The sequence below is a fragment of the Lepisosteus platostomus genome, chromosome 8 (genome assembly GCF_059453375.1).
Source record: "Lepisosteus platostomus isolate fLepPlt1 chromosome 8, fLepPlt1.hap1, whole genome shotgun sequence".
Taxonomy (NCBI): Eukaryota; Metazoa; Chordata; class Actinopteri; order Semionotiformes; family Lepisosteidae; genus Lepisosteus; species Lepisosteus platostomus.
The window spans coordinates 12,165,054-12,192,158 of NC_142618.1; the positions used below are offsets into that span (position 1 = coordinate 12,165,054).

General features: G+C 35.8%; 1 protein-coding gene across 2 annotated transcripts in view; it reads left to right on the forward strand.

Annotated features, from left to right (window-relative positions):
* Positions 1–19,793: 19,793 nt before the first annotated feature.
* The window catches only part of st18 (ST18 C2H2C-type zinc finger transcription factor), a 133,970-nt gene continuing 126,658 nt past the window's right edge, over positions 19,794–27,105 (forward strand). For both annotated transcript variants that reach the window (XM_088642456.1, XM_088642457.1), the window contains exons 1-2: positions 19,794–19,942; positions 23,755–23,867. In XM_088642456.1, coding sequence (XP_088498582.1) covers positions 23,760–23,867 — 108 coding nt within the window. In that variant the 5' untranslated portion in view covers positions 19,794–19,942; positions 23,755–23,759. The remainder of the gene's footprint in view (positions 19,943–23,754; positions 23,868–27,105) is intronic.

The following is a 27,105-nucleotide window of genomic DNA, read 5'->3' on the forward strand; positions in this document are numbered from 1 at the left end:
CTTCTCTGTCCTGTCCCTGGTTTCTGGTCTGCTGTCCTTCCGGTTCCTCTCTTTCCCTTGGGCTATATATTTCCGGGTCTTGCACTCTGTCCTCGCTCAGCATTGACGTTCGGATGTCCTGAGACCTGCCTAGCACCAGGGTGCCCCACGTCCGCTCCCTGAGGGCATAGGTTTCTATACAGCATTCCTGAACTCTTTGCACTAATGAGCCCAGGCCTTTTTCCCGTCTCGCTGCTACGCATGTGGGTCTTTTTCTGCTCTCCTGCTCCCCACGGTTAGTCCCTTTGGACGTCCGTGACATACTGTAGAGTTTTTTCCTAATTCCACATGCATGCTTTTCTATTAGCAATCGTTTTGGCACTGACACATTTAGCTCCAATTTTTCTTTATGTTCTGTATGTTACCATTTTGATTTGCTATGTTTAGTGCACTTTGTTTATTCTCATGTCTTTATACAAAATATTGGATTTATCTTGGTATTTCAAAATGATGATCAAATTCTTGAAAATGCTTAGGTCTTGACTTCACCTTAATAGCTGTGTAGCTATTATTATTAAACTCTCAGAACCACTTCACATGAAGATATTGTATGCATCTTGTTCTCAGTTTTAAATGCACTTCTACTTAGATTGTGAAGATGTCAATGGAGCTGACTTTGTCAGTGTTCTTGAGGATTTTGAATACTTGAATATCCAATTATCTTTTCTGTTTAAGACAAAGATTAAGGGTTATTTATTTAGCCTGATTTTGTACATTCCTTTAAGCCCAAGAATGTATCTGGTTCCTTGTAAAGCAGCTGGATCCAGACCAGCAATATTTTTTGTAACTGTATGTAGTGACAAACATGGTAAAAAATATTCTAAATTAGGTCAATATTAGGCTAAATAGCTCAGTAGACAATGTTAATATAATAGTCTTTGATTTGAACTTTTTTTCCCGTTTAGAATTTTATCTAAATTTTTTTTTAATTTGCTTTTTCTACAGTGCTAATCCCCCTGATTTGGTGATGTCTACCAACTTTACTAATTTCCTAAGTAGTTCAAGTAGGTAGCTGCGTCAGCATGCATAGGCTGCAAAGGAACAAGTAAAGAAAAAAAACACAGCGTTTCGGCTGTGAAGCCTTCTTCGGGCATCTTACCTGAAGTGTCATCTGGTGTCAGGTGTCTCACCTGAAGAAGGTTCCACAGCTGAAACATTGTTTTTTTTCTCTTTTTCTCTTTCCAGCATGGAATAAACTTTTACTTGTTAATTTGCTAACTATTCCTGAATCTAGATCATTGAGATATGATAGGAAGAACAGTAGTTCTATTACTGTTTCCTGTGCTACTCAATTATGTAAGCAATTAATTCTAGCCATACATAATGGCTCACCATTGTTCTGAGCTTGTCCTGGCTTCTAGGCATGAAGCAATCAAAGAACATGTACTGTAATTCCCCCCATAGATGGGATACCAGTCAATCACAGGGCCTACTCAGGCAAAGCTGGTTCACATTTATTGGACTGGACTGGAGCAACTGGAGTAAAGTACTGTACCTCATTACAACTACAACTTGTAGTACAAGAGTATGTGCAGTGGTGCCTGGCACCCACATTCCACCAGTTATAAGGATGAAGTGTTAACCACTACGCTATGAAGCCTCCACTCCACTAATTTTCAACATTTACCCCTTTCATTCATTTAATAGCTCTTTAGAGAATTAGTCATTTGAAAATTATTTTATGAAGGCCTTTTACAAACTGTATCAGAATCCTTCTAAAAAATGTACCATATTGCATACTTATAGTATACTATTGGCACAGTGTCATGATGCTGCAAGAATAAGCAGTTCATATGTTCACATTGCCTATGTTGGCACAAAGCACCACTAACAGATTGCAACAAAACTCTTGGGAAAAGAGCTGCTAAAGTTCAGAGACTGTCATATTCTGTATTCATATGCAGACCAAGGGGAACAATTCTTGAGCTGTTGGTAGTAGACATCAAGTTAAGAAAATGCTGGTCAAAAACATGTATAAAAAAGCGGAACAAGTATTGATACGGAACATAACGTTGTAAAATACATTTTTTTTACAATTTCAGGTTGCAGTAAAAATAAAACAACATCAGGTTTTACAACCTTCATACAATTTATTAATTTCCTCATGTGTTATGTGTACTGAGTTAAACAATTCTGGATAACATTTCGAAGGCAACATCTAGGCGTTTGGGGTAAGAAAGAGGTAGTGATTTATTGTTGAATAATAAAAAGTTTATTATTTCCAGATCAGTTAGAAAAGACTTTTGTTAGTCATCCAAAATTTACCAGAAGTGTTCTGTTTTGGATTTATAAGACAGGGTATTTTTCAAGGAAAGTAAGTATAATTACTTACTGGGCATAGTCACACATGGGCATGGTTCCACCTGACAGCAGTGTGTACAACAGTGGCATGCTTATAATAAAGCTAATAATAATTCAGTGTCTCATATTCCAGCATAGTTTTTGTAGGATTCAGACATGAAGTTAATAAAATATTCTTATTATTGTATTGCAGGTCTTTTCAATGGTTCAATGGTTCAATTCAATTTAATTTGCTCCTAGAATTTCCAATTGGCTATACCATTTTGGCACATCATATCAATTTCTACAGTTTTTGCACCAAACTCAAGTAATGATTCAACACTGAGGTACTGTAAATGTCATTTTTCAAAGTTAAAGTCACATAATGTGCATAGTGTCTGTTACATGTTTTGATTTGGTTAGTGAAGAACTGTTGTTCTTGTAAGGAAGAAGTGAGTGTACAGTAGATGTGGGTTTTAAAACAGGATTTGAAAATACAGATTGATGTGCAAGATCTGAAATGGGCTAAGTGTTACTGCAGCATTTCATGTTACAAGCCAAATACAGTAGCTCCAGGCCTTAACAGCGAGCAGCAGTATTTTGAAATTTATTTAAAAAAAAACCCAAGGATACTGGATTACACATGCCAGTGCAAGAAAACTAAAACAGTTGATAACATACACATACATTTTATTTTAGTTTTAGTTAAAATAAATAGTTGTGAACGTGCTGCAATTTATGAATTATACGTTTAGATGTATTGGCTTGTACTACATTACAATACAAGAATCATAATCTGTTCTGCTTCAGTCTACAAGTAATGAAAGAACAGTCTTTCCTTAAAAACATGCTCGCTGTCCTTGTTTTGATATTAAATTCTACAGTTTCCACTTGTGTGCTCTAGTATGTGTTTCTCAGTGCCTTTGAAGATTTTAAATACCTGAATGAGGTCCCCTCATAGTCTCCTCTGTTCAATATTAAAAATGTTAAGTTATGTCTGCCTGGCATGGAAGGATATTTAATTAAGTGTTGGAATGCATCTGGGTGCTCTTCTTATGAAGATATCCAGAGTATCCATTGTGCCAAGTATAGCAAATGGGTGTAACAACTGCATTATACCACTATACAATTTTAAAATAACATTCCTTTTCTCCAATAATACCTTAAACTACTGTATATAGCCAAAAATGTTATGCTTTTTATAGCTTTATATTTCTGTAAGATGTTAACAATGCTGAAGATGGGGGTTTTAATTTGCTGTAACAATTGGAAACTGTAACAGTAAATTTCAAGATTACATCACCACTTTTAGGAACCAATCAAACATAATAATTTACAATCTCACATGTGGATTCTAAATACACAATACACAATATACAAAGTATCAATATACCCAAGCATGCATTACAAGAAACAAACTTAATAGAATATATCTCTTAAATGATCTGCTGTTGTATGAAAGCTGATTGTTCACACTGGGATTACCAAGATCAGAGTTAATAATGTAAGAATTAAAATATGGTTAGACTATAATGTGTTACAGTCTAGCTTATATAACATCTATCTCATAAACTAAATCACATTTATATTTTCAGACACAGGTAAATATGCCTTTACTATCATGAACTAAACATTAAAGATGTATTTGCAATAATAGTTCAACTCTCAAGAATTATAATTTTAACAATGAAGTTATACTCAGAGAATTAATTTCCACATATCCTTGATGAGCTGAATTTCACTCTGACAGATGGAGCTGGGCTGGGTTTGTCCATGGCAACTTCTCTGTGATGAGTAAGTTCTGGTGCAGACCAAGGAGGGAAAGAAAAAGCTTTTGCCTTGAGTTTGGGCTCAGCTTGCCGTGGTCTGCTCTGCCCAAGTAGTGTCTTGCTGACTTCGGTCTTTAAAAACAGTCTGTGCAGTTTGTCTTCTTGAGGTCCAGCCACAAGGTAGACAAGGGGGAACCCAATTCATTTCAGTTATAGTTTTCTTCAGAATATGCTTTGATATTCTAGATGTCAACATAAAGAAAGAGTCCAACTGTCTAACATTGTTGTTCAGGCAAAAATAACAGTGGGTTGGTGAACACAAGACTTCTTCTGTTTCAGAAAGAATATCTAGGGCAGAATTCGATATGTTACTGACTTGACCCCTGGCCTGGCTTTTTAGAGAAAAGTCCTGACTTGGACTTGGACTGGTTGTAGTCACATAGTTATAAAAGTCAGTTTGCCAGTTTAGATGGAGACATTTCATGTCAGTGAGTTAACCAGCAAAGAATGACTTGGGTTACAGTTTTATAGTACAACATCACAGCTTTGGTGATTGGTCAAGATACTATCAGGTTTGGTTCTGGTACCCATCCTACAGATGCCCAATTGGTGGATCTTCTTTAGGATGATGGATAGTAATCTTTGATCTATGAGTTTTGGGAAGAAAACAGCCTGGAAACTTGCTGGACCCCATGTGCACTACATATCATTAAATATACAATGCTGATACATTTTTGTGATGTCTCTTCTCAGAGGGGCCTCATTATCCACATTCCTGTGCAATCACACAGACAGCACAAGGCTGCTTGGCCAAGGCACACAAAGCTTATTTCAAATATTTCATAATATTTATTTCATAGTGTAATAATAGGCTTTATTGCTACAATAGTGTGTCAACTAACTATTTTCATAAATAGCCCCTCTACCTTATTGTTGCCTTTTTGATATATAGATAATGTTTTAACTACCTATACAGTATGTATAATCCTGCACTTGTTAATATTAAACATCATCTGCCCGGTGTTTGTCTTGAATTTAATCAAAATATCCTTGAATTTCATTTACCCCTTCCCTTTCCATTTCTGGTTGAACATTCAACCTATGGCTCCAGCCTATATCTGTTCAAACCTCCTTTTCCCTGTCCCCACAGGAGCCCCTGGTTGCTCACTCCCACTCCGCCCCTTGGGAGCAAGAGCATGGTGTCAGCCACACACATTGACCCCCATCTTTTTTGGTTGGCATGTAATTGGTCAGTATCAGCCATTATTACATGTATTAAAAGGAGATGTTTTTTTCTGATCTAAAGATTTGTACATCCATTCACATTTATTGTCACTAAATAAAATATAGTTGTCCTTTTCAATATAAAGTATGTACTTAACCATACTGCATCACTGGGGAAACACAGTTCAGTCCTAGAGGTGACTGTAGAAATGTAATCATTTTTAAGTGAAAATAAGTAACCTGTATAATTAAAAGATTACACAAAAGATGGGGCCTAACCACTAACTATAGTTACAAAACTCTCTAAATATGTTTCTTTAAGTGTTCCAATTAGCTTAGAGATTAGAAGGCAATAATAAACAATATTAAAAAAAGCATCCTTTAACATTCTAAGAATGATTGGGAGACTGTGTATCTACAGTATCACTAAAGTCAACTGAGGTAGGATTGTCTCTAGCCCAAGTGGGAATAAAGTACCTCAGTATGCACTCGAAATTGAACTTGTTTATGTGTCACTGGGTTTTCAGGAAGGTATTATACTGTAGTACATTCAACTAGAACATCAATCCATGAGTACTATCAAACAAATTAGGAATTCTCAAGGTATTCCTCATGCCTGTTCAAAAGCGGAGAACGTTGGATATTATTCAACACATTACTGATCATTGATAATACTCCTTCCCCTAGCTTTAAATGTAGCTGCAATGGAATTGTAACATGGCTATTTTCATCCTTTAAAAAAAGTCCTACTTTAATCTGATTTTTTAACTCTATATGATATAAAATCATTTATTTATTTTTTTCATGAGAGTTTAGGAATGTACTTTCAGTTCATCAAAACATTGAACCAGTTTTAATTGTGTTCTGTACATTACAATCCATTAATAAAGCAGCAGTATGGAGTTATAGCTATAATAATAGACTTAAAGGCTTCAGGTTCAAATTCAAATTCAAAGTCAATAAGTGCTTTGGATGTTCACCTAATATATGAGTTTTGTAACATTTCAATATGTTCTAGTTTCTTATCACCCATGAAATTGCTAAACAGACAAAGATTAAATGATTTCAATCACAACATGTTACTGTTACGCATTCAACATGCTCTCATAAATGCCTGACTTTTTGCTCGTTCACTGGCCTACGGTTTTAGTCCTTGTGATTCGGATTGGTTACTCCCGGTATTAACTGCTTTTGCCTGGTGTAGACTTTTCACTTGCTTTTTGGGTTGGTTTTTGGATTCCCGGCTTTGTATTTAGGTCCCTTTTCCAAAAATTTGTCTTTTGTGGCAAATAGTGATGAAGAAGATGCATCAGCATGCACTGTTGTTAGGATACAGTTAAAAGATTAGAATTTAATGTTACGTTAAAACTATATAATCTACTAGTAATACTTCATTTCTGTTTTTTTTTATAATTTTGTAACAAATAGGATATTGATGCTCTGGAATTAGACCACAGAAGAATAACCAGATTCTGTATATTCCCAGACTACCTAATCCAAGAAAACTATTGCTGATCCAGAAGAACTGAACCTTTTTTAGGTTCAAATAGACAAGTCTACAAGGGTACCTGATTCACAATTGTATTCACAATCCTTAAAGGCTATGAGAAAGTAAGACTAATGGACTTTTTCACAATCCATAGTGAATTAAATGAATACACAACAGTACTCAGGTAAAGACATTAGAACAGGAGACACATTTTCACACTAAGGTTATGAGTGTGGTACAGGCCATGCTGTTCACATCAATAACCTGGTTTATTTAAAAACAATTGCTGGATAAAACATTCAGATCAATTAGCTATCAAGAATCAACAATATAGATGGGCTAAAATGTCTCCTCTCATCTGGTGATGTCTCATTATAAGTTTATTCTTATCTTCTTAAGCAGAACACTGGGCCCTCTTTCTTCCACGGATACAAGAACGTTTTAGAAATAACTTACATAACTGACATATTCAGAAAAGTAACCCAGGTAGGAGAAGTGCCAATTGTTTTCAAGGAGTTAAAGAACTTGGCTTAGCCCTCAGTTTTACATTTAATTCTATTTTTTTTTATTATTCACACAGTGCAGTACAATATAGTATAACTTTGTATTTCATGACCTTGTTGGTGGCATCTACAGTATAGTACAGAAAACAAAACAAAGAGGAATTGTACCTAGACACAGATACAATGCACTGTATACATTTTGATTCTAATATCCTATTTGATCTAGGGTGTTAAACATGTTTATAATGATAACTATAGGTATTATTTGTGCGTATAGGGTGATATTTGGTACTTTTAACAAAAATGTTAGTTAATGGATGAAAGTGTTTTAATCATTTATGAATATTGTTAATGGAAAATGTATTGAAGAGTATATTGAATAAGCATACTTAACATATTAAAAGCAACTTCAACATGAGAAGGAGTGTTTGTTTTTAGCCATGTGCAACAAATCACTGACTTATGAAGAAATTTGCCTGTATGATGAAACACTGCCAACTGGGTAATGTGGTGTGGGCCTTCTAAAATGCATATTTATGCAAAACTGGTATGCATAAATCACATAGGGAAAACACCTGTGAAAATAACAAAGTACAAAGAAATACCAATTCAGAAAAGCCTTCAGAAATATCAGAAGGGATAGTTGGCCACCTAGTGGTATTTCTACAGACTGCAGATTCAATTTTGTATAAGAAGAGCAACATCACTTTTCTTATTTTTATGAATTATCCATTAAACTACCACAATCTGTTTCATAAGGTACACTGTATTAGCTTATCATTACGAAATGAAGTACCTTCTGAGAGTTGTTTGCCAACTGCTTATGCCAGCAGCCATATCATCCTTCAACTCACAAGTGACAACCCACTGAAACTAAGCAGGTGTGAGCCTGGTCAGCCTGGTGGGAAACCTCCTGGGAAAAACTAAGTTTGCTGCTGGAGGAGGCGTTAGTGGGGCCAGTTGGGGACGCTCATCCTGTGGTTTGTGTGGGTCCTAATGCCCCAGTATTGTGACAGGGACTCTATACTGTAAAAAGGTGCTGTCCTTCAGATGAAACATAAAACTGAGGCCCTGACTCTCTGTGGTCATTAAAAATCCCAGGGTGTTTCTTGAAAAGAGTAGGGGTGTAACCCTGGTGTCCTGGCCTTTTCCAATCATGGCATCCTTATAATCCCCATCTATCATTTGGCTTCATCACTCTGTTCTCCTCCCAAATGATAGCTCATGTGTGGTGAGTGTTTTGGCACACTAGGGCTGCCATTGCATCACCCAGGTGAATGCTGCACATTGGTGGTGGTGGAGGGGAGTCCCCATTACTTGTAAAGTGCTTTGAGTGGATTGTTCAGAAAAGCACTATATAAATGTAAGGAATTATTATTATTATTATTATTATTATTATTATTATTATTATTATTATTATTATTATTATTATTATTATTATTATTATATTTACGATATTTAAATAAGTTCTATTTAAGTAGTCTATCTAGGTACTTTTTCTTACAATTTACTGTATAACTAGTGTGCAATATTGTGTCTGTAACAAGTCACAACAGGATAAGAAATTAATTACTGTAGGTTAAATTAATGTGAGACAAGGTTGACAATTAAAAGCCACGTGGCGATACAGCATATGTAAATTAAATAATAGCACCCTTGCAGTAAAACATTTCTTTTAACTTTGTGATAAATAGATTTCCTGCCCAGCATCTGCAGTCAAGGAGGTCAGAAAGAGTGCTTTACCCTAATTACTTTCTCACTGATTGATATTCTAATCTGTTTGGTAAAACACTCCTGAAAACAATTACTGCTTGATTGTGGTAGTAGCTGCATGAGCTATGAATTCCAAAAGCTTCCCGTTGGGCCTCACATCTTAGTGAATCAGGGCATACAGTACAGTATGTACAGTACTTTACATCCGTCCTGATAACTTGTTTGTTTTAAATCTATACAAGATCTGCTACTTTGAGGGCCTCCCGGGTTGAGCCTGGGTCGTGTCACTAGATGACTGTGACTGGCATTCCTGAAGCAGTGATGCACAGTTGCCCAATTTCTTCAACACCTCTTAGGGTAGGGTGGGAATTAATTATCCAGGGTTCTCCTCGAATCGGTGCTCAAACTCTGGTAGACATCTGTGATGCTGTTGTTTTAAGATATGAACGGCGTGAAAGTGAGCGAGAGGAGTCTTCCTACACTTCCTTGTTCTGCCCTGTGTAGGTCTGAACTAAGATGTGAAAAACAGACTATTGACTATCCCAAATCAGGTGTGTTTAACAAAAACAGGCAATTCGAATGTTTTAAAATAAAAATCTGTATGTACATGTACAGTACTAAAGCTCCACTGCTGAAATGTTGTGTTTCCTTTCTTCTCTTTTCAGCATGGAATAAACCTTTACTTGTTCCTTTGCAGCAAACGCATGCAAACGCAGCTACGCACCTGAACTACAGTACCTACAGTATGTACTACAGTAAGTGCAATATACACCAGAAATATAATTTAAATATAAGAAACGCAAATGCAAATGCTTAAAGCAATATATCAAGGGCCTCCAACTCCTTAGGTTCCTCCTACAGAAATGTCCTTCTCCAAATTTTGATCCTACTAGTATCAGGGTGTGAGAGTGCTTCTTAAATTCCTAAATGAGAACTATTTTATTAAATTTTAATTCAATGTAATGTGTTGTAAGGGGAAGCAATTGTTAATATCTGTACTTTTTCAAGAATCACTTCAGGATTATATGATTGACAGTTATACTCTAAATTATTTTCACTGAAGCTATTACAGTATTTATTATTTCTCTATTGGAAAAGAAAAGGGATCCCTTCTTTGTGTAGGTAATAGCCTAAAGAGTTAATGCAAATCAAAATGTAAAACAAGATATGAAAATTATGCAATCTCAGTATGTGAATAAATTAATATGGCCTCAATGTTCCCCTTTCAATAATCCCATTTAATGTTTTCAAAAATACTATTGTTTAAAACGAAAAATAATCAAATGGGCGGGTTTTTTTAAAATACAGTAGATATTGTTGTTTCTATATAGTTTTACACAGTATAATGAAATTTTAGCATGTTGAAACAAATTTGCTTACAGCAGAATCAACCAAAAATAATTAATCATATCATTTAAAATGTTAGAAAAAAGAACTATCTAAACCCATTGTACAGCTGCATAAAATCTAAAATCATTAGCATTAAATCATGTCTCTTCCAGGAGACAATGTGAAAGTGTGCAGTATCAAGGGAATTTGTATTTGATGGTTACAAACAAAGCAGAATGTAATACAGAATCAGATTTCATGTATTTAGAGTTTTAGAAGGCATTTAATATAGTTTCTCAAAAAAGATCAATTGTAATTCCAGGCACTATGCATTCAAGGAAAAGCATTTACTTTGAATAAAAATGAGTTAACAGACAGGAAATATACAGATACGTTATAATGCTTGGAATTGGCACTGAAATCACAGGGACTGCTATTTTATAGTTTTCTGGTATAGGCAGGAAATTAGTGAAGTCTGTACATTAACTCAATATTGGATTAACAAACGAAGGAGAAAAGTAAATGCACTTGACCAAATTCAGGACTGGAAAGACACCTGACACCTCACAGATAACACAGTGCAGACAAGTGCAGAATGCTGCAGGTAGACAAGATGTAAACTATACATCTGAACTGTGAAACTCTGTGTTTGAAAGGACAACATAAGAAAATGACTTAGGTATCTATGCTGGCATGTTGTTTTCATTTTCAAGCCAGCGTGGGAAAGCAATATAAAAAAAACAATGTTTGGAAATACTATATAGTGAAAAGCATTGTAAATAACAATTTTAATTCAAGTGATGTTATTCTAAAGCTGTACAATGCTCCAGTATGATGTTATTTTTAATATTGTATACAATTCTGGTGACATACAAGAAAACAATTTTCAGTAATTCAGTTCAGAGAGGGTCATCAAGATACAGTTCATTCCTGGTCTCAAACAAATGCTCAAGGCTAAAAGTATTGAACCTTTTTAGTCGTGAAAATACTGTAGTTGACTGTAAGGAGGCTTGATTACAAGTATTCAAAATCCTTAAAATCATTAACAAAGTCTATCCAATGGACTTCTTCAGAATCTGTACTGTAATATGAACTAGCAAAGCTTTCTAAAGTCCATTTAGAAATGAACCCCGGGGACTTCTTTAAAAAGTGTTAAGTGAATATGGAACAAGCTACCCATCCACATTGTTGAAGCTGATGTTGCGACTTCCTTAATAATAATAATAATAATAATAATAATAATAATTGCTTACACTTATATAGCGCTTTTCTGGACATTCCACTCAAAGGGCTTTACAGGTAATGGGGACTCCCCTCCACCACCACCAATGTGCAGCATCCACCTGGATGATGCGACAGCAGCCATAGTGCGCCAGAACGCTCACCACACATCAGCTATCAGTGGGGAGGAGAGCAGAGTAATTAAGCCAAGTCATAGATGGGGATTATTAGGAGGCCATGATTGGTAAGGGCCAATGGGAAATTTGGCCAGGACGCCGGGGTTACACCCCTACTCTTTTCGAGAAACGCCCTGGGATTTTTAATGACCACAGAGAGTCAGGACCTCGGTTTTACATCTCATCCGAAAGACGGGGCCTGTTTACAGTGTCCCCGTCACTATACTGGGGCATTAGGACCCACATGGACTGCAGGGTGAGCGCCCCCTGCTGGCCCCACTAACACCTCTTCCAGCAGCAACCTTAGTTTTTCCCAGGAGGTCTCCCATCCAGGTACTTACCAGGCTCACACCTGCTGAGCTTCAGTGGGCTGCCAGTTGTGAGTTGCAGGGTGATATGGCTGCTACTTCCTTCATGAAACTTCATGTTTAGTTCTTTGGATCAATTAGCTACTGAAAGAAAAACAACCAAACTAGATGGACTGAGAGACTTCCTTTTGTTTGTAACATTTCTTAAGTTACAAACCGAATATTGTTCCTGACACACTTTACATATCACCTATATTGCCAAACAGGTATTTCTGATCAGGCTGTTTTGCATGTGAGTTGTAGCTGTTTTGTGTAAATAAAACCAGAGTTGAACAGCAGTACTAAAGGAGGAGAAGCAACTGTAATGAGACACATAAATATTTTTATTGCAAATTCATTCTTTTTTTTCTAAATTATAAATTAGCAATCAATTATTGCAAATATCATATGATGATACAGGATTCAAAGCTGCTTGGAGGCTGCTGTGTTTTAATCTATCATTGTTCCTGTACTTTCAATGTACTGTAAAGTGCATACAGTACCACACATGTCAAATGTTGGGTTTAGTAATACTGTCTTTAATAATTATTGTGTATACTCTGTTCAGAATTCAAACTAAATATGTGTATTATATATCACAGATATATGTCACTTATAATGTGTAGTCTATATTTCAGCATCAGTGATATATAATACACATATTCAGATTAGGCTGTTTAGTTTCCAAACATGCCACGATAAAATATAGTTCAGGTGGGTAGCTGTGTTAGCATGTGTAGACTGCAAAGGAACAAGTAATAGGTTTATTCCATGCTGAAAAGAAAAGAAAGGAAACACAATGTTTCGGCTGTGGAGTCTTCTTCAGGTGTGTGGTGTATTAGGTGTATCAGGTGTACAAATTACAACATTAATATCAGATGAGAAAGACAGATACATTTCATGCGAATCCTTAGATGCTAGCATCTTAAGTATATCATAAACCATTGCTTTTCAAAAAGAGAATTTAATATATACTGTAGATAATATATAATTGATATTGAGTTGATTAGATATCTTATTAATAATGACAATACACACACGAAACTACACACAAGATAAACATACACCATACAAGTTACAATATTTACAAATTACTGCCAAGAAAAATCTCACACTGCTACCAAGTATTCAGCTCTTGCACAATGCCTATATAGGCCAAAATGGGAGATAAAGCTGCCTTCTAAACCAAACACAATATGACCTACAGTTAAATCTCTGTAAACCTGGATGTTACAAAATGAATGGGAACCTATCTCCCTATTCTAAAAACTGCTACCAAAAACCAGGAGTGGCTGTTTTTAATCAATGGATTCTTTACACAGGAAATCAGTGTTCCTAACAACAACAGAATAGCAAGCTCTCTTAAAAAGATTCAAATGCTTAACTCCAGTCTGATCTTTCTAGACAATCTGGACAAGGAGTTCTTGTCCTTCTTTCCCTGACAGTCCTCCTGTCTCCTTCTCTTGTCTTTTTTTCCCCCTTTTTTTACCTGCCTTTTTTATACTATCTTCCTGGACTGTAATCATTACCCATAACGTAATTAAATAAGTTAAATTACGACTGCTTTGATCGCCAAATCTCATCTCCGGCCTCTGCATCTCAGCAAACACCCCTTTGCTTTGAAGTTGGAAATGTTGACACAGGCCAGGTGTTACCCATTGTATCCAGATGCTGAAAGACAACTTCATAACGACAGATTAACAATGATTCCAAAAAGGTTTCAAAAATACTCATTTTCTGAGTGAACAATTTGCTACAGACTCCAGAATAAGAGCTCTGTCCTAATATTGTGCATGTGGGCATATATTACTACCCATGTAGGGAAAAAATATCTGAGAAAGCATTCTCACAAAGATAATAACTCCTGATAAATAGAAGATGTAGGGTCACCTACAGTACAATGCAGATACCTGTTTTTAAATACATCGATGTAAATGTGATTAAGAAATTAAATCTGAAAATCCCAAAATGTATGTTTTGGGTCTATTTTCAATGCATATCAAGTTGCATATGGAATGGTAATGCATATGGAATGGTAAAACATTTGAGTTGAATAGCACCAGACTTGATGAATCCTGAGAAACTGAAAAATGTTGGTAACTATCCCTTTGTACAGAGAAAAGGAGAACATTTGAAAATATATTTTAAGAAAATTGAATAACCCTGCAGAAACTACTTCACAAAAAAAAAACATGAGTGTGCTGCCTTGATATGTGCATCCTGTGTAAAAAATATTTTATTATTCTTTTTTTTTGGCTGGATGTTTTTTGATGGGTTGAAACCGAATGCAATGGTTTATGTGATGTTATGTAAGTTGAATAGTACTATTCACTATTTGAACAGGAAATACATGTAAATTAAGAAATGTGTGAGAAAGACATCAACTGACACCAACTGGCTTGAGATGGCAGTGTAGAGCACAGTTTAGAGCTTTTAGGCTCCTATCCAGAAGGTTTGGGGTTTAAATTCCAGGTCGGCTCCAACAATCCTAGCTGTTTAATTTGACACTAACATTTATATTTATAATGTAGTTAATTGTGTCCTCTGTGAGTTGCTTTCCATAAAAGCACCAGCAATGCCTTGTTCTTTTTATTTTCTTTACAGGAAAGCTTACAATTCCTTTATTGAATAATCTGCTGCTCTACTCCTTGAAGACTACAAGCCCATCATTTTCTGTGCTTCTTTTAATCATCAGCAGATTCATACCTGTGAAGCAGAGTTACATTGGCCCAACTAAGACTTAGTTAGACATACTAATGCTGTCGATTTCTTAAGTTAGGGATGAAAATCATGTATGTTTCTCAGAAGCCTTTCAATTAGCAACAGTTTAAAGACCCCCAAAAAAGGTGATTAGGATTCTTAACCAGATGATCAGTTGAATTATGTAATGAAAATTAGAGATAGAGCACAAAAAGGAACCTACAGCATAGCTTAGCATAGGACTGAAGTTGCCCTCCGTTGATTTGAAGAGACATACAGTACACTGTATAGCCACCTGCACTGGGGCTTCAGAAGATCGAAGCTGGTGACCCTTAATTAAACAATCTTATGAAAAAAAAACATTTGATAAAAGCAAAAGCTAGTAAGCAGTAAGTAAAATGTTGCTTCATGAAACCATGCAGGTTTCATTATGAATAAAATAACTTTTTGGAAGTCTCAGTAAGTCAGCAGTATTAATTACTCATTAGGTAAAAAAAGTTAGTTGTTAATTGTTTCATTTTTTACTAATTTTATTTTTTAAATCAGGCAAAAATTAAATGTCAACTTTGATCTCTTAAATAGCACTGATCTCTAAGATCTCTGATCTCTTAGAATTTGTCTTCACTCCAGTGAGGCATGCCAGGCAGATTTAAGACACAATAATAAAACATTAAATGGGTTGTATTTTAACTGGTTCTGCTTAAACTCTACATAATATGCATGTGTGTAGTCGGTTAAGTGCTTATTTAGAGTAACAAAAATTGGACAAAGACTAAAAATACTCTAATTTTCATTAGATGTCAGACTGTTTTGGTGATGTTAGCTAATATTGCAGTTCTGGCACATTTCAGATGGAAACAGACTTTTAAAATGCTTTAATCAGGCCCAGAGAGCGGTAGTGCCTTAGCGTAAGGGGAACTGCACCAACTTCAGTTTCCCATTTCACAGCAGGGAACATAACAGTATTCAGCAAAGCCTCCAATAACATGTGGAGCTAGGGGTATTTGAACAATTTTTGCTTTATGTTCCTCATTTGGCATACATTTGTTGTCACATTTGGTCTTTTTCATGAATTACAGTGTGGCTTGTCCAATCTCTTTTTCGCAGGACAGGCTTGAGAAACAAATTGTGTAACATGACACTTGCTACTGAATTTAACAACTACAACTTAACATATGCTATAGACTGGCTCCCAGTATTGGTGTTTACAGCTCCCCACTGGGTTGCTTTGAGTCAGTCACACCAGGGGATGGGTACAAGCTCGACAATATTTTATATCTATTATGGTGCAAGTATGACTAGTATATCAACACTAGCATATTAAGCACACCATTCTGGAGACTGGGAATATGAACATAGCTCAAAGTGTTATGTTTCATTATGTATCAGACAGTGTGACCAAGGTTTTTGTGGATGTGGGCTAACATATACCTCTTTGTACTGTAGTATGGTGAACAAGGAAAGCATATTGATTCTTTTATGTTTTTATTTTATCTGTTAACGTATGTTATTGTGGGTTTCAGTCTCCAAATTACACTATAAGGTCACAGGAGATGAATGAGAAATAGGATTTAGGGCATATTTTTTCAGCAACAGCCCTGGGGCTTATCCAGCAGTCCAGGCTTTTTATCTGAATATAATTTTCTTTAAGTTTGCACACCTATAATGTGTATAAAACTTTCCTCATCAGCTTTGTAATATTGGATTGGGGACTGTTTACCTTTTCCAGGAGCTAAATAGGCACTTTTTTCTTTCGCTATTTCATAAGTTCTTCACCCACTGAATGGAATAATTTTGCAAAAACAGCTCCTCTCATTGATAATTTGATGGATCATTATCAAAATGAAGGTTGTGGTATCACTTTTCATTACAGCAATGGAACGTATTGGAAAGGTCGCCTTTTTAGGAGACCTGATCTAGGACATTGCCATTTTATTTCCAATGTAAGGCAATGCACTCTTAAAGGGGAACTGCAACACTATTTTTACATTTTGGGGTTAGAATGAATCGGCAATGATGAAGCATTTTAAACCACAATGAACCTACCAAGCACATAGTAACTTGTAAAACTGACAAAGGAGACACAGTTTCAATGTACACATAGTGCCATATTGCCATCATTTTCTGCAATTCAGAACGAGGTAGAAAAACTTATGATGAACTAAAAGCAGACTTATTACATTGTAAACATGCTTTAGATTATGCAAATTTCGCTACTATATTAATAGCAAATAATTTCATGAAACTAACACATACAAGATGAAATGTTTTAATTACTTTTAAGTTTTGCAAAAATGAGCAAGCTGTCAACCAACTAAAATACACTCATAATAATTAATGTTGTCAGAAGACCATGTTTCTCATTCACTTACAGCAACTAATGAACAAAAAGGGCCCATCATTTCACAAATCACGTAAATTCTCGCTCTTCACTGTAGCCAGACCAGCAATTTCTCGTCTGGCAGTCACAACACAGCGACCGTTCACAAAGGTCACAATTTTACACTTAATTCCAAATTGATCAAATTTTATGACACCATCAATTCAATTATTTTATTGTTTAGATTTAATAATCCGTCTGAGAAATTAGGATTGCAGTTCCCCTTTAATGAATATGTGCTGGCTCAGAGAATGGCCAGCAATACAGCAGGTTACTGCATGTGTGCCTGGAGTATAGACATATACACACAGATAATAGGGTTACCAACTATAGTATATTCACTAGATTAGCATGTAAATAAAGGCTGTGTTCTCTCACCATTATTTTACTCCCTGTATGCCAACAACTGTACCTCCGGTGAACCCTCTGTGAAATGTCTAAAGTTTGCAGATGACCCCACCTTAGTCTTATCAGCAATAGAGACAAGGCCAGGTACAGAAGGGAAGTGGATCAACTGATGACATTGTGCATCATAAAAACCTCAAACCCAACTGTCTTAAACCAGTGAAAATGTTAATTGACTTTCGTAGAAACCCTCCAAACTCCAACCCCCTAGAAAATGGCGTGGCTGTTGTGAGTATGAGTCTTTCAAGATTCTAAGTACAACCATCTCTAACTCCCTCAAAGGGGATGCAAATGTTATCAACATCACAAAGAAAATGCATCAGAGATTGTATTTCCCGCACTAACTGAAAAATCTCAACTTTTCCCAACTCATTCTCATTCAGTTTTATAAAGCCATTATCGAGAGCATTCTGACAGCTTCTATAGCTGTTTGGTTTGTCAACACTTCAGTCGAATCTAGAAGCAAATTGCAAATGTCTGCTGTGCAAAGAGAATCATTGCTGCCATCTGCCATCTATTGAAGACCTATATAAGCTCAGACAAGAGATGTGAGCAGAAAAGACTGCCGATGACTCCTCTTATCCAGGACACCATTTGTTTTAAAAATTTGCTGCAGGGAGACATTACTAATCAATTAAAACCAAAACCTCCTGGCATATCAACAGCTTCTTCTTCATGACCGTCACCCAGCTTAACCAAAATACTGAACATGGGATGTTGTGTGTATATAATCATGGACCTGTGCATGTTCTTTATGTAATGTTCGTATGTATTATTGAATCATTTCTATGTTTTGCACCAAGATATGAGATCAAATCCCTTGCACATGTAACGTACTTGGCAAATATAGTGATTCCGATTCGCAATTGTTCTAAGCAGACCTTTCTAGTTTGCAACAGTATTTGTATGATTTGTAGTCAAAACATGTTTAAACCTCAAGGTTTGAGCTATTGTATTTAGAAATTTACCAAGCAAAGGTTGTGGTCATATTTTTCACCTGCACTCGAAAGCACACATGACTAACATTTGGTAGTAAATGATATTTGAAATTGAGCTGTAAGTCTAAGTTAGGTTTGTTTATTCTCATGAGAAAAGGAATTCACTTACAGTATAATACTGTAGCACCTTGAGAAGATTTCCTAAAACGGACAATGGGGATTCTTCAAAAACCTAATCAAATATCACATTATAACGTATGTCAAGGGTTTTTGTATATGACAATACTCAATCTTTCAGAAAATGTACATTGTAGATGGCCTGAAAACCTTCTGTGTTTGGAATATGATTTCAGGGGATTCTACTCTAAATTTTAGAGTAAGGAGCACATAGCATTAACAAAACACCAATAGAAATTTCCAAGTATAGTTAATTACCACAGAATATACTGAATGTGTATAACCTATTGTACAAAACCAAACACAGCATACATGCAAATACCCATTTAATCTTGCAGCAATGCAAATTTCCACAATGCAAATTTTTCTGGGAGTTAGAGTGCTGTTGTACTGAAGACCTTTTTTGTGATCTTTGTACTGAAGACCTTTTTTGTGAACTTTGAATGTCTAAACCAATTTCTAAAATCCTGAAATGAAGAAATTCAGTTTGAAATAGTTAATTCTGCGAATGGGCAGCCACTACTTTCAAATATATAGGTGCATTTACAATATCTTTCCAGGTGGTAGTCAGTAAACTGCACCAATTCTATTCTGAAATACAAAGAAAAAATATTTTTATAAAAAGTGAATTAAATGTCCAATTTCCACCTGCCAAACTGCATTTGACACTAATGCAATTTCATCAACAAAAAAAAAAATCAGTTGTAATACAGTTAAACATGGTCCACTAGTTATATTATTAAAATGTTTTAATAACCACACTAGAATGTATAGACATTTGATATTATGTTCACAAAAGTAACTTATATGTTCACTTGTACACTTATTATGCTCTTTGGTTTTATTGTAGATGTTCTAATAGAATTAATAGCAAACGCTTTTATACTGAATACGTATCAATGGCTCTTTTGAAGAACTGATTCAGCGTTGTACTAAGAAGCATTAATTTAAACAAATGACTTGCAATTACTTATTTTGTTCAATGCAAGTACCTGTACATATTGTAGGAGATTATGGTTAGACAAAAAACCTCACTGTTTGTTTTGAAAACAGGGACGTATTTCAGCAAGGCTCGTAGTCAAAACAGCAAACTGAAAGTGGAGTAGCTGAGTTTGGAAAGTTTAGATCACGTGGTCGTGAAAAGTTTTGTTAACTTTTCGATAAACACTGTATTTTATAGCTGATGGAACCGATTTCTCTTCCGTAAAAGAAGCCACACCCTCTGAACACCAAATTCTTCAACGTAAGACAAGTAAGATCCTTTCTATGTGAATTTATTTGGCTAATTTAATGTAATTCTCATATTTCGGTGAGAAGAGATGATCAATTGTGGATTAACCTGCTGTGTTAGAAAATAGCGAAGCTAGAACAGACAGCCTCTAAGAAACCAAGTGACAGTACTCATCAAACTAGTAAACCCCTACCAAGGTTTTTGTTTTAAATAACTATTTTGATCTATTTGCTGTTAACGTCTTATTTAAACTGGGGTTGAGGAATGCTTTCTGTTTTACCACTGTTGTGCGCGTTTCCAGTCGTTAAAGCCTAATAGGAGCTAAAGCCTAATGTTTTTTTTTATATTCGCACCTGAAATAATGCCTTTCTTCCTCTTTCTCCGTTTTAATATATACAGTACAAGATATTCACATCTGTGTTTATAATATAGTTTTCTGACACAATTCCGGTTATATTGCCTTACATATCCGTAACAGAAATGTTTCAAGTCAGCCCGAATATCAACCGTTTTCATTAAACTCATGTTCCTATTGTATGACAGAAAATCTGTGGTACTCTACGGGTGGCGACAACGGAACAAATACTTAAAAATAAAACAGTGAATCGTTTGCTATGGGAGTTACGAATTTCATATACTCAGTGTATGTAAAAGTACTTTTTTAAAATTTAGATTAGGCTGTTGTTTATTCAGCAGCAGTATTCTGTATTACCCAGTTTAATGCGTAAGCCTGGCAAAATTTTATGGAGCAATATTTTAAGCAGATCGTAGATACAGTACGTGTTTCGGTAAAGGTAAAAAGATCTATGGTCTTAACATGAGCAAAAAAAACTTTTACAATTACTTTTTAGTTGAAATGGATATGAAAAACGAAACAAAAAATAAAGATGCATTGTTTCACATCACATTTACGTGAGATCGGGAAAAAGCAGAATTTGGAAAACAGAAGTATAATGTCAAGTCAATCGTTTTTCCACACGGTTAAAAAAAAGTACAATGAGTAACTCCAGCAATGTATATACTGTATATATAAAAGATTTTAGTTGTTTGCATTTTACCAGCGATGAATTAGGAACCTACGGTCCTCTCACAACGTAATCCACTAATATTCAGAAAATGTAGGGAGGTGTCATCACATGTACTGTAGGTGATGAGGTAAGAAATGCAGTGCTGTTTATAAGAAGGTATGAAGGTAGACTTAACTCGTCATTTTCCCTTTCGCTTGGTAGCATGAAACGTTTCGTTTTTCTCCAGTACGTGTTCTGAAAGTGAATGCTAGGAAGCTTTACTGTTGAAAAGCTTCGCTGTTGTTTATCCTTCAGTTGCCAAGTTAGCTTACTTTTATTTTCAACGTTTTCATTATAGTAAAAACAAACTGTGTATAACTTAATTGTATATTAGGTCATACAAAGGCAAAATATACCCCTAAACCTGTTATGTATTCCCCAATGTAATAGTGTAAATAAAAGGTAAAAAAAACTATTTGGAAATACTTATCTGAAACACTAAATATTTGGGGAGTGTAATATAAACAGGAAGGTGGTAGGACAAGAAATAACACAAACAGCAGGTGGTTCCATTTGTCTTGTTTTGCAGGTCCCTTGATTTCAGTTGTTTTCCAAAGTGGTAGAAGTATGAATTGCTATGTAGGTTTGCTTTGGGATACGACTATTGCATTTTGTGTTTCTGGCCTTTTACCTTTCTGTGTTGAATAGTATTTGACTATATGAACAAAATCAACCTACAGAAAAGGAGTGGCTGCTGCTTAGCCTGTATGTTTATTGTTAAATTTGTTGCTACAGGACAGGATGGAATCCCTTTATTACAGTCTTTGCCCTGCCACTCCTCATCCCAAGTACCAGCCATGTCATGGAATGACACCCCTGGTTCATACAGTTTATGTGTGGTGATCATGTGCAGAAACCAACACAATTTCACTCTGTGTTGCACCCACACCTTGCTCCATTCATCCAGCTTCTACTATGGTCACTACAGTTTTCTTTTCCATACAGTGCATAAAAAGAAGAGACATTCATTCTTTGTTGCTTCTTCAAACCTATACTTTTAATGCTACCAATATGATATTATACTCTAAGTGCACCTCTTATCCCTTCTTTCTTTTCTTGGATGCTATCCCATCTTGTAGAATTTATTGAACTCTTAGTAAAATCTGTATCTTACTGTGTGCCTTTAGAAACTCTTATGCCAATTAAGATCTAAAATGCATTGAGTTTATACGTGTATCTACAGTGCTGTGAAAAAGTATGAATAGGTGTGTGTTTTTCAACATATTTGCATGTATGGATATTTGATCTTCATTTCATCAATATGGATAGATAAAGTTGGTCTAATTTAACAAATAACAATGAAAAATATTCTTTGCAATCATTTATTCAACACAAAAAAGTCAGAAATGCAATTGTGTGTTGTGGAAAAAATAAGTACACCCCCTAGCTTCAATAGCTGGTGTTGTCCCCTTTGGCAGAAATCACTTCTTGTAATTGTCTATCAGTCTCCTACATCGACTTGGAGAAATGTTTGCCCACTCCTCCTTACAGAACTCCTTCAACTGTATGATGTTTGAGGGCTTTCTTGCATGTACTGCCCCCCCCACAGCATTTCTATGGGGTTAAGGTCTGGGCTTTGACTTGGCCATTCCCTCCATTTCTTCTTTCTGAGCCATTCTTTTGTGGATTTGCTTGAGTGTTTTGGGTCATTGTCTTGTTGCAAGGTCCACTTACGGTTCAGCTTCAGCTTTTTGACAGATGGCCTCACATTCTCCTCAAGTACTCTCTGGTGCAATGTGGAATTCATGGTTGACTCTATGATGGCAAGCTGGCCAGGCCCTGAGGCAGAAAAGCAGCCCCAAACCATAATGCTTCCACCACCATGCTTTACAGTAGGTATGAGGCTGTTTTGGTCAAAGGCAGTTTGACCAAAACTCAATCAGGGTATTAGCTTTGATGTTGGGCTACTTATTCCAGACACCCACAATGCTTTTGTGTAAAAAGTCTTTCTATCCTAATTTTTCCGTGCACTTTTCACTAATGTCTTCTGATTTGTGTTTTAATTGTTTATTTTAAAGACCTTCATTACTTTGACATCAGTCAATGTTTTTAAGGAGTTTGAAAACTTGAATCCGATTCCTTTATACTCCTCTCTGCTCAAGACTTAAATGGCTCCTTCCTTCAGTCTGTCATGTGCTCTTTTCTGGACAGATTTCAGAGCAGAAATATCACTTTTGGTGGTCTTTTGGGCTCTCAGATGCTCTTTTATGCTGGAATGTTCTGTTAATTCTTCTTTGGACTGTTTTCTGAGCACAACTATCTTTTTGTAAGTTTTTAACCGAAAATGAGAGAAAAGCTCTAAATGATGTCCTACTAGTCCATTATAACTTTTACACTTTTTGCTTAATAGTCTGACATTAGATATTCCTTTTATTGCTTCCCCACAGTGTCTAGAAAATGAAAATCTCATATCAACATAAATGTCTAAGTCTTTGTGACAGCATAAAAAGTAAAACAAAATGTCTTTTTTCATAAGTAGCAGCTGCGAGAGATCCTTGGAGCAATTAGACTAGACGAATGGCCTCTTCTGTAACCATTCATATTTATACTGTTTTTTTCCCTCTCAATTACAAAACATGTAAACAAAGCAGCAGTAGAGTGTGGTTCCATCTTTTCTTACAGCTATGAGTTCTTTTGGTATTTTAGGTAACATCTCTATGATTTACCTTCTCATCAGTTGTTCTATGAAATAATTTATTTGTGTACAGTATATGAAAGTAAAATTACTAACTTTCAACATTTCTGACACCATTTTTTTTTGCCCAGCAACCATGGGAAAAGGCAGCATGAAGAGATTCAAAGACAAGTATGGTGTGAAAACCAAGGCACCGATCAAAACTCCAAAATGTAAAACCACTCTTGGGAAGACCAAAAATAAGGTCAGTTAATCTCACATTTGCTGTTTTCCATGAAGCATTGAATCAGATTTGAGTCACAAAAAAACCCCACAATTGTCGTGCTTGTAACAAAAGCTCTGGAGAATGGATGGCCGCATCACCTTAGACCTTAGACATTTTAAAATTCTTATCGCTATAGTATATGATTGAACAATCTTGTGTTCACTCTCACTATCCTTTTTAATCACTGGGTTTTTATCAGTTGTCATTAAAACCTGTGTATATGGATAGAGATGCTAAATAGGCAATAATACATGGAAATATAACTTCAATTCATGTAAAAGATATCCAAGCATCTTCTTTTCTTGGTACATCTTATCTCTTATTTAAAGATGAAGACATCATCACATTAATTGAAGATACTTTACACACCAAATGAATAGTTTTAAAATAGTCATGGATTCATATATTACAATAACATTTGCCTTAAATTATTAGGGTAACTGTTTTACAGTAAAAAGCATCGGAAAGTTGTTTAATAACTCTATCATTAAATAATGTCATATTAATAAAATAGAAAAGCTTATGTGTTATATGTGTTATATGTGTTCTTATGTGTTAGGATCATAGACCCTACATATGGGTTTTTTATCTTATACCGTTGTGAGGTATAGATGCGGCACAATTGTAAAAAACGAATTAAGCAGGAACGACTAAATATAATTAATGAAACCTTTGCATTTCTCATGGTCTAAGAAATATGAGTAGGATATAGGTGGTCTAAAAGACAATGATCAAAGGTGATCGTCTGGGGAATTACTCAGGTTAATCATAATAAGAGTAAACATTAAAAATCCTGAAAGACGGGGTAGAAAGACACAGGAGAGTCAGTCAGGGAGACAGGATAGAGAGATTGAAGGAAGGAAACAGAGAAAGAAGAAGCTTGCCAGGTGAGAGGACCTTGTTTGGATAAAACAGATTCCAGCTAAATATGAACCTTCAGGAAAGTCAGATTCCATCCATGAGGAATCCCCAGGCTAGAGAAGTTCTCTCCTGGTTAGCGATGCATTTTTTAAAACAGGGAGATAGATTTCCATTGACTTTGGAACATTCAGATTTACAGTAGCTCTAGGTTGTATACTTTTTTTATTTAGGACACAAGGTCATCTCTTTTTCAGCCTGTTCAGACATTATGTAAGATTTTTGAGTACTGAGTTAGCAGTCTAGGTTTTTTTTTCTGGGTCATCAGGACATAGGCCTCTGAGATGCATTGCTTATAAATAACATTATGCTTAATGCTGTATATGTTTAACATTGCGTATCATCTAGTTACTGTTAACATTTTTTTTTATCCTAGTTTACCTCTGATTTATTACTCTTTCACTAGAACATTTGCCAAAGGATAAAGAGGTCAGGTGCCTTAATCTATTATAACATCAGGTATATTCTTGACATATCTTTAATGGTTTGGGGGTTATTATTTATTTCAGTCATTGATTATCCCACTCAAGTTCTCTATTTTGTTAGCCCTCTATTTATAACAACATCTATGAAATAAAGCTAAATACATAAAATTGCATCACACTACAGTAAACTAGTGTGATGCCTCATTGATAATCATGAAACTAAGAATTGTGTGTGATGAGACGACTTTAACATGAGCTTTCACATCATGATCTTCATTTTTCCCATCATGTACTTCACATCTACTTTTTGTGAATTTATATTCTGTGAAAATGTTGTTAGAAAAGCAGAATAAAAAATCAAACATTATTTAGTCCAGGTGGTTAGCTGCGTCAGCATGCACATGCAGCAAAGGAACAAGTAATAGATTTATTACTTTACTACTTTACTACTACTTTATTACTACTGAAAAGAGAAGAAAGAAAACACAACTGTTTCGACTATGTAGCATTCTCCGTGTCTAAGAAACATAGGGCAACACAACGTTTCGGTTGTGAAGCCTTCTTCACCTGTAAGAAAGATAGGGCATCCCCAGGTATCCCAATTTTACATTACATTTTATATAACAACATGTTAGGGCTGTGAAGATTTCTCCAAGCCCATAGTTTCTCATCTCACCTCTGACGGCCATGATCACACTGATCTCTCCATCTGCATTCACAAAGTAGGGTTTCTTAACTCCTGTAGCAGAAAGACATCAGAAACTAAAATCATCCTGAAACTTGGTTCACACCTTCCCCTTTCTCTCAACGGCAGACTTTTCTTCTAATTCTCTCTATTCATTTGTTTCCCACCTCTCCTCATCTCTCTCGACCTCACACCATTTGATTGGCCACTCCCGCCTCCTCCTCTCTCCTGGCTTTTGTTTTCCCACGCTATATTATCTTTGCTGACTGCCCTATCTTTCTTATACCCTAAGAAAGCTCCACGGCCGAAAGGTTGTGTTTTCTTTCTTCTCTTTTCAGCATGGAATAAACCTATTGCTTGTTCCTTTGCATATTATTTAGCTGCTAAAATTATCAGTGGTGGGCAGAAAGCACCTCTTCTTTTCATAACCAACTTTTAAGACACCTTCACACAAGCTTAACACTTAAGAGATAGAAGCTAAATACAGCATAAGAAGCGGTGATGTCATTGTGATGTTTTTTGCTCCTAATATCATTTTTCAAACCTTAGTAGGTCACGTAAGAACACAAATAAGGCTACAAATGAGGATTCCGTTTGGCCAATTTAGCCTGTGTGATAGTAGTTAATTAGTCCAAGGATCTTATCCTGACATTTCTAGAAAGAAGTGAGATTATCAAGGGACGTTTGGCAGAGAGGTTTGTTTCACACTCCTACAATACTTTTGGTCACTTCTTTATGTGCTTTCTGTTCTGTGATATATGATGTGAGTGCACTTAATGAGCAAAAACATTGTCAGTGTGGCACTTATTTCCTATTTCAGATAATTTCAGCCTGAGGGGAGGCAGAACCTATCAGCAAGCAATAGGTGAAAAAAGTGTAAGCCCCTGAGTGGGACCCCGGACCATCACAGGACATATACAGACACAGACATGAACACGTTTAGATATAATGTCAATATGAAAGCCAATAAAAGCAAATTAAAAATTTCCCAGAAGCCAGTGAACCTGCCAGTATGTTTTTGGACTGTGGGAGGAAACTGGAGCACCCATAGGAAACCCACGTGAACCAAGGGAGAACATACAAACTCCACTCAGATCGTGCCCCAGCTCAGGAATTGAATCAGGAATGAACTACTGTGCCACAAAGCCATCCTATTTAATAATACAAATAAGGAAACAGTTGCATTAAG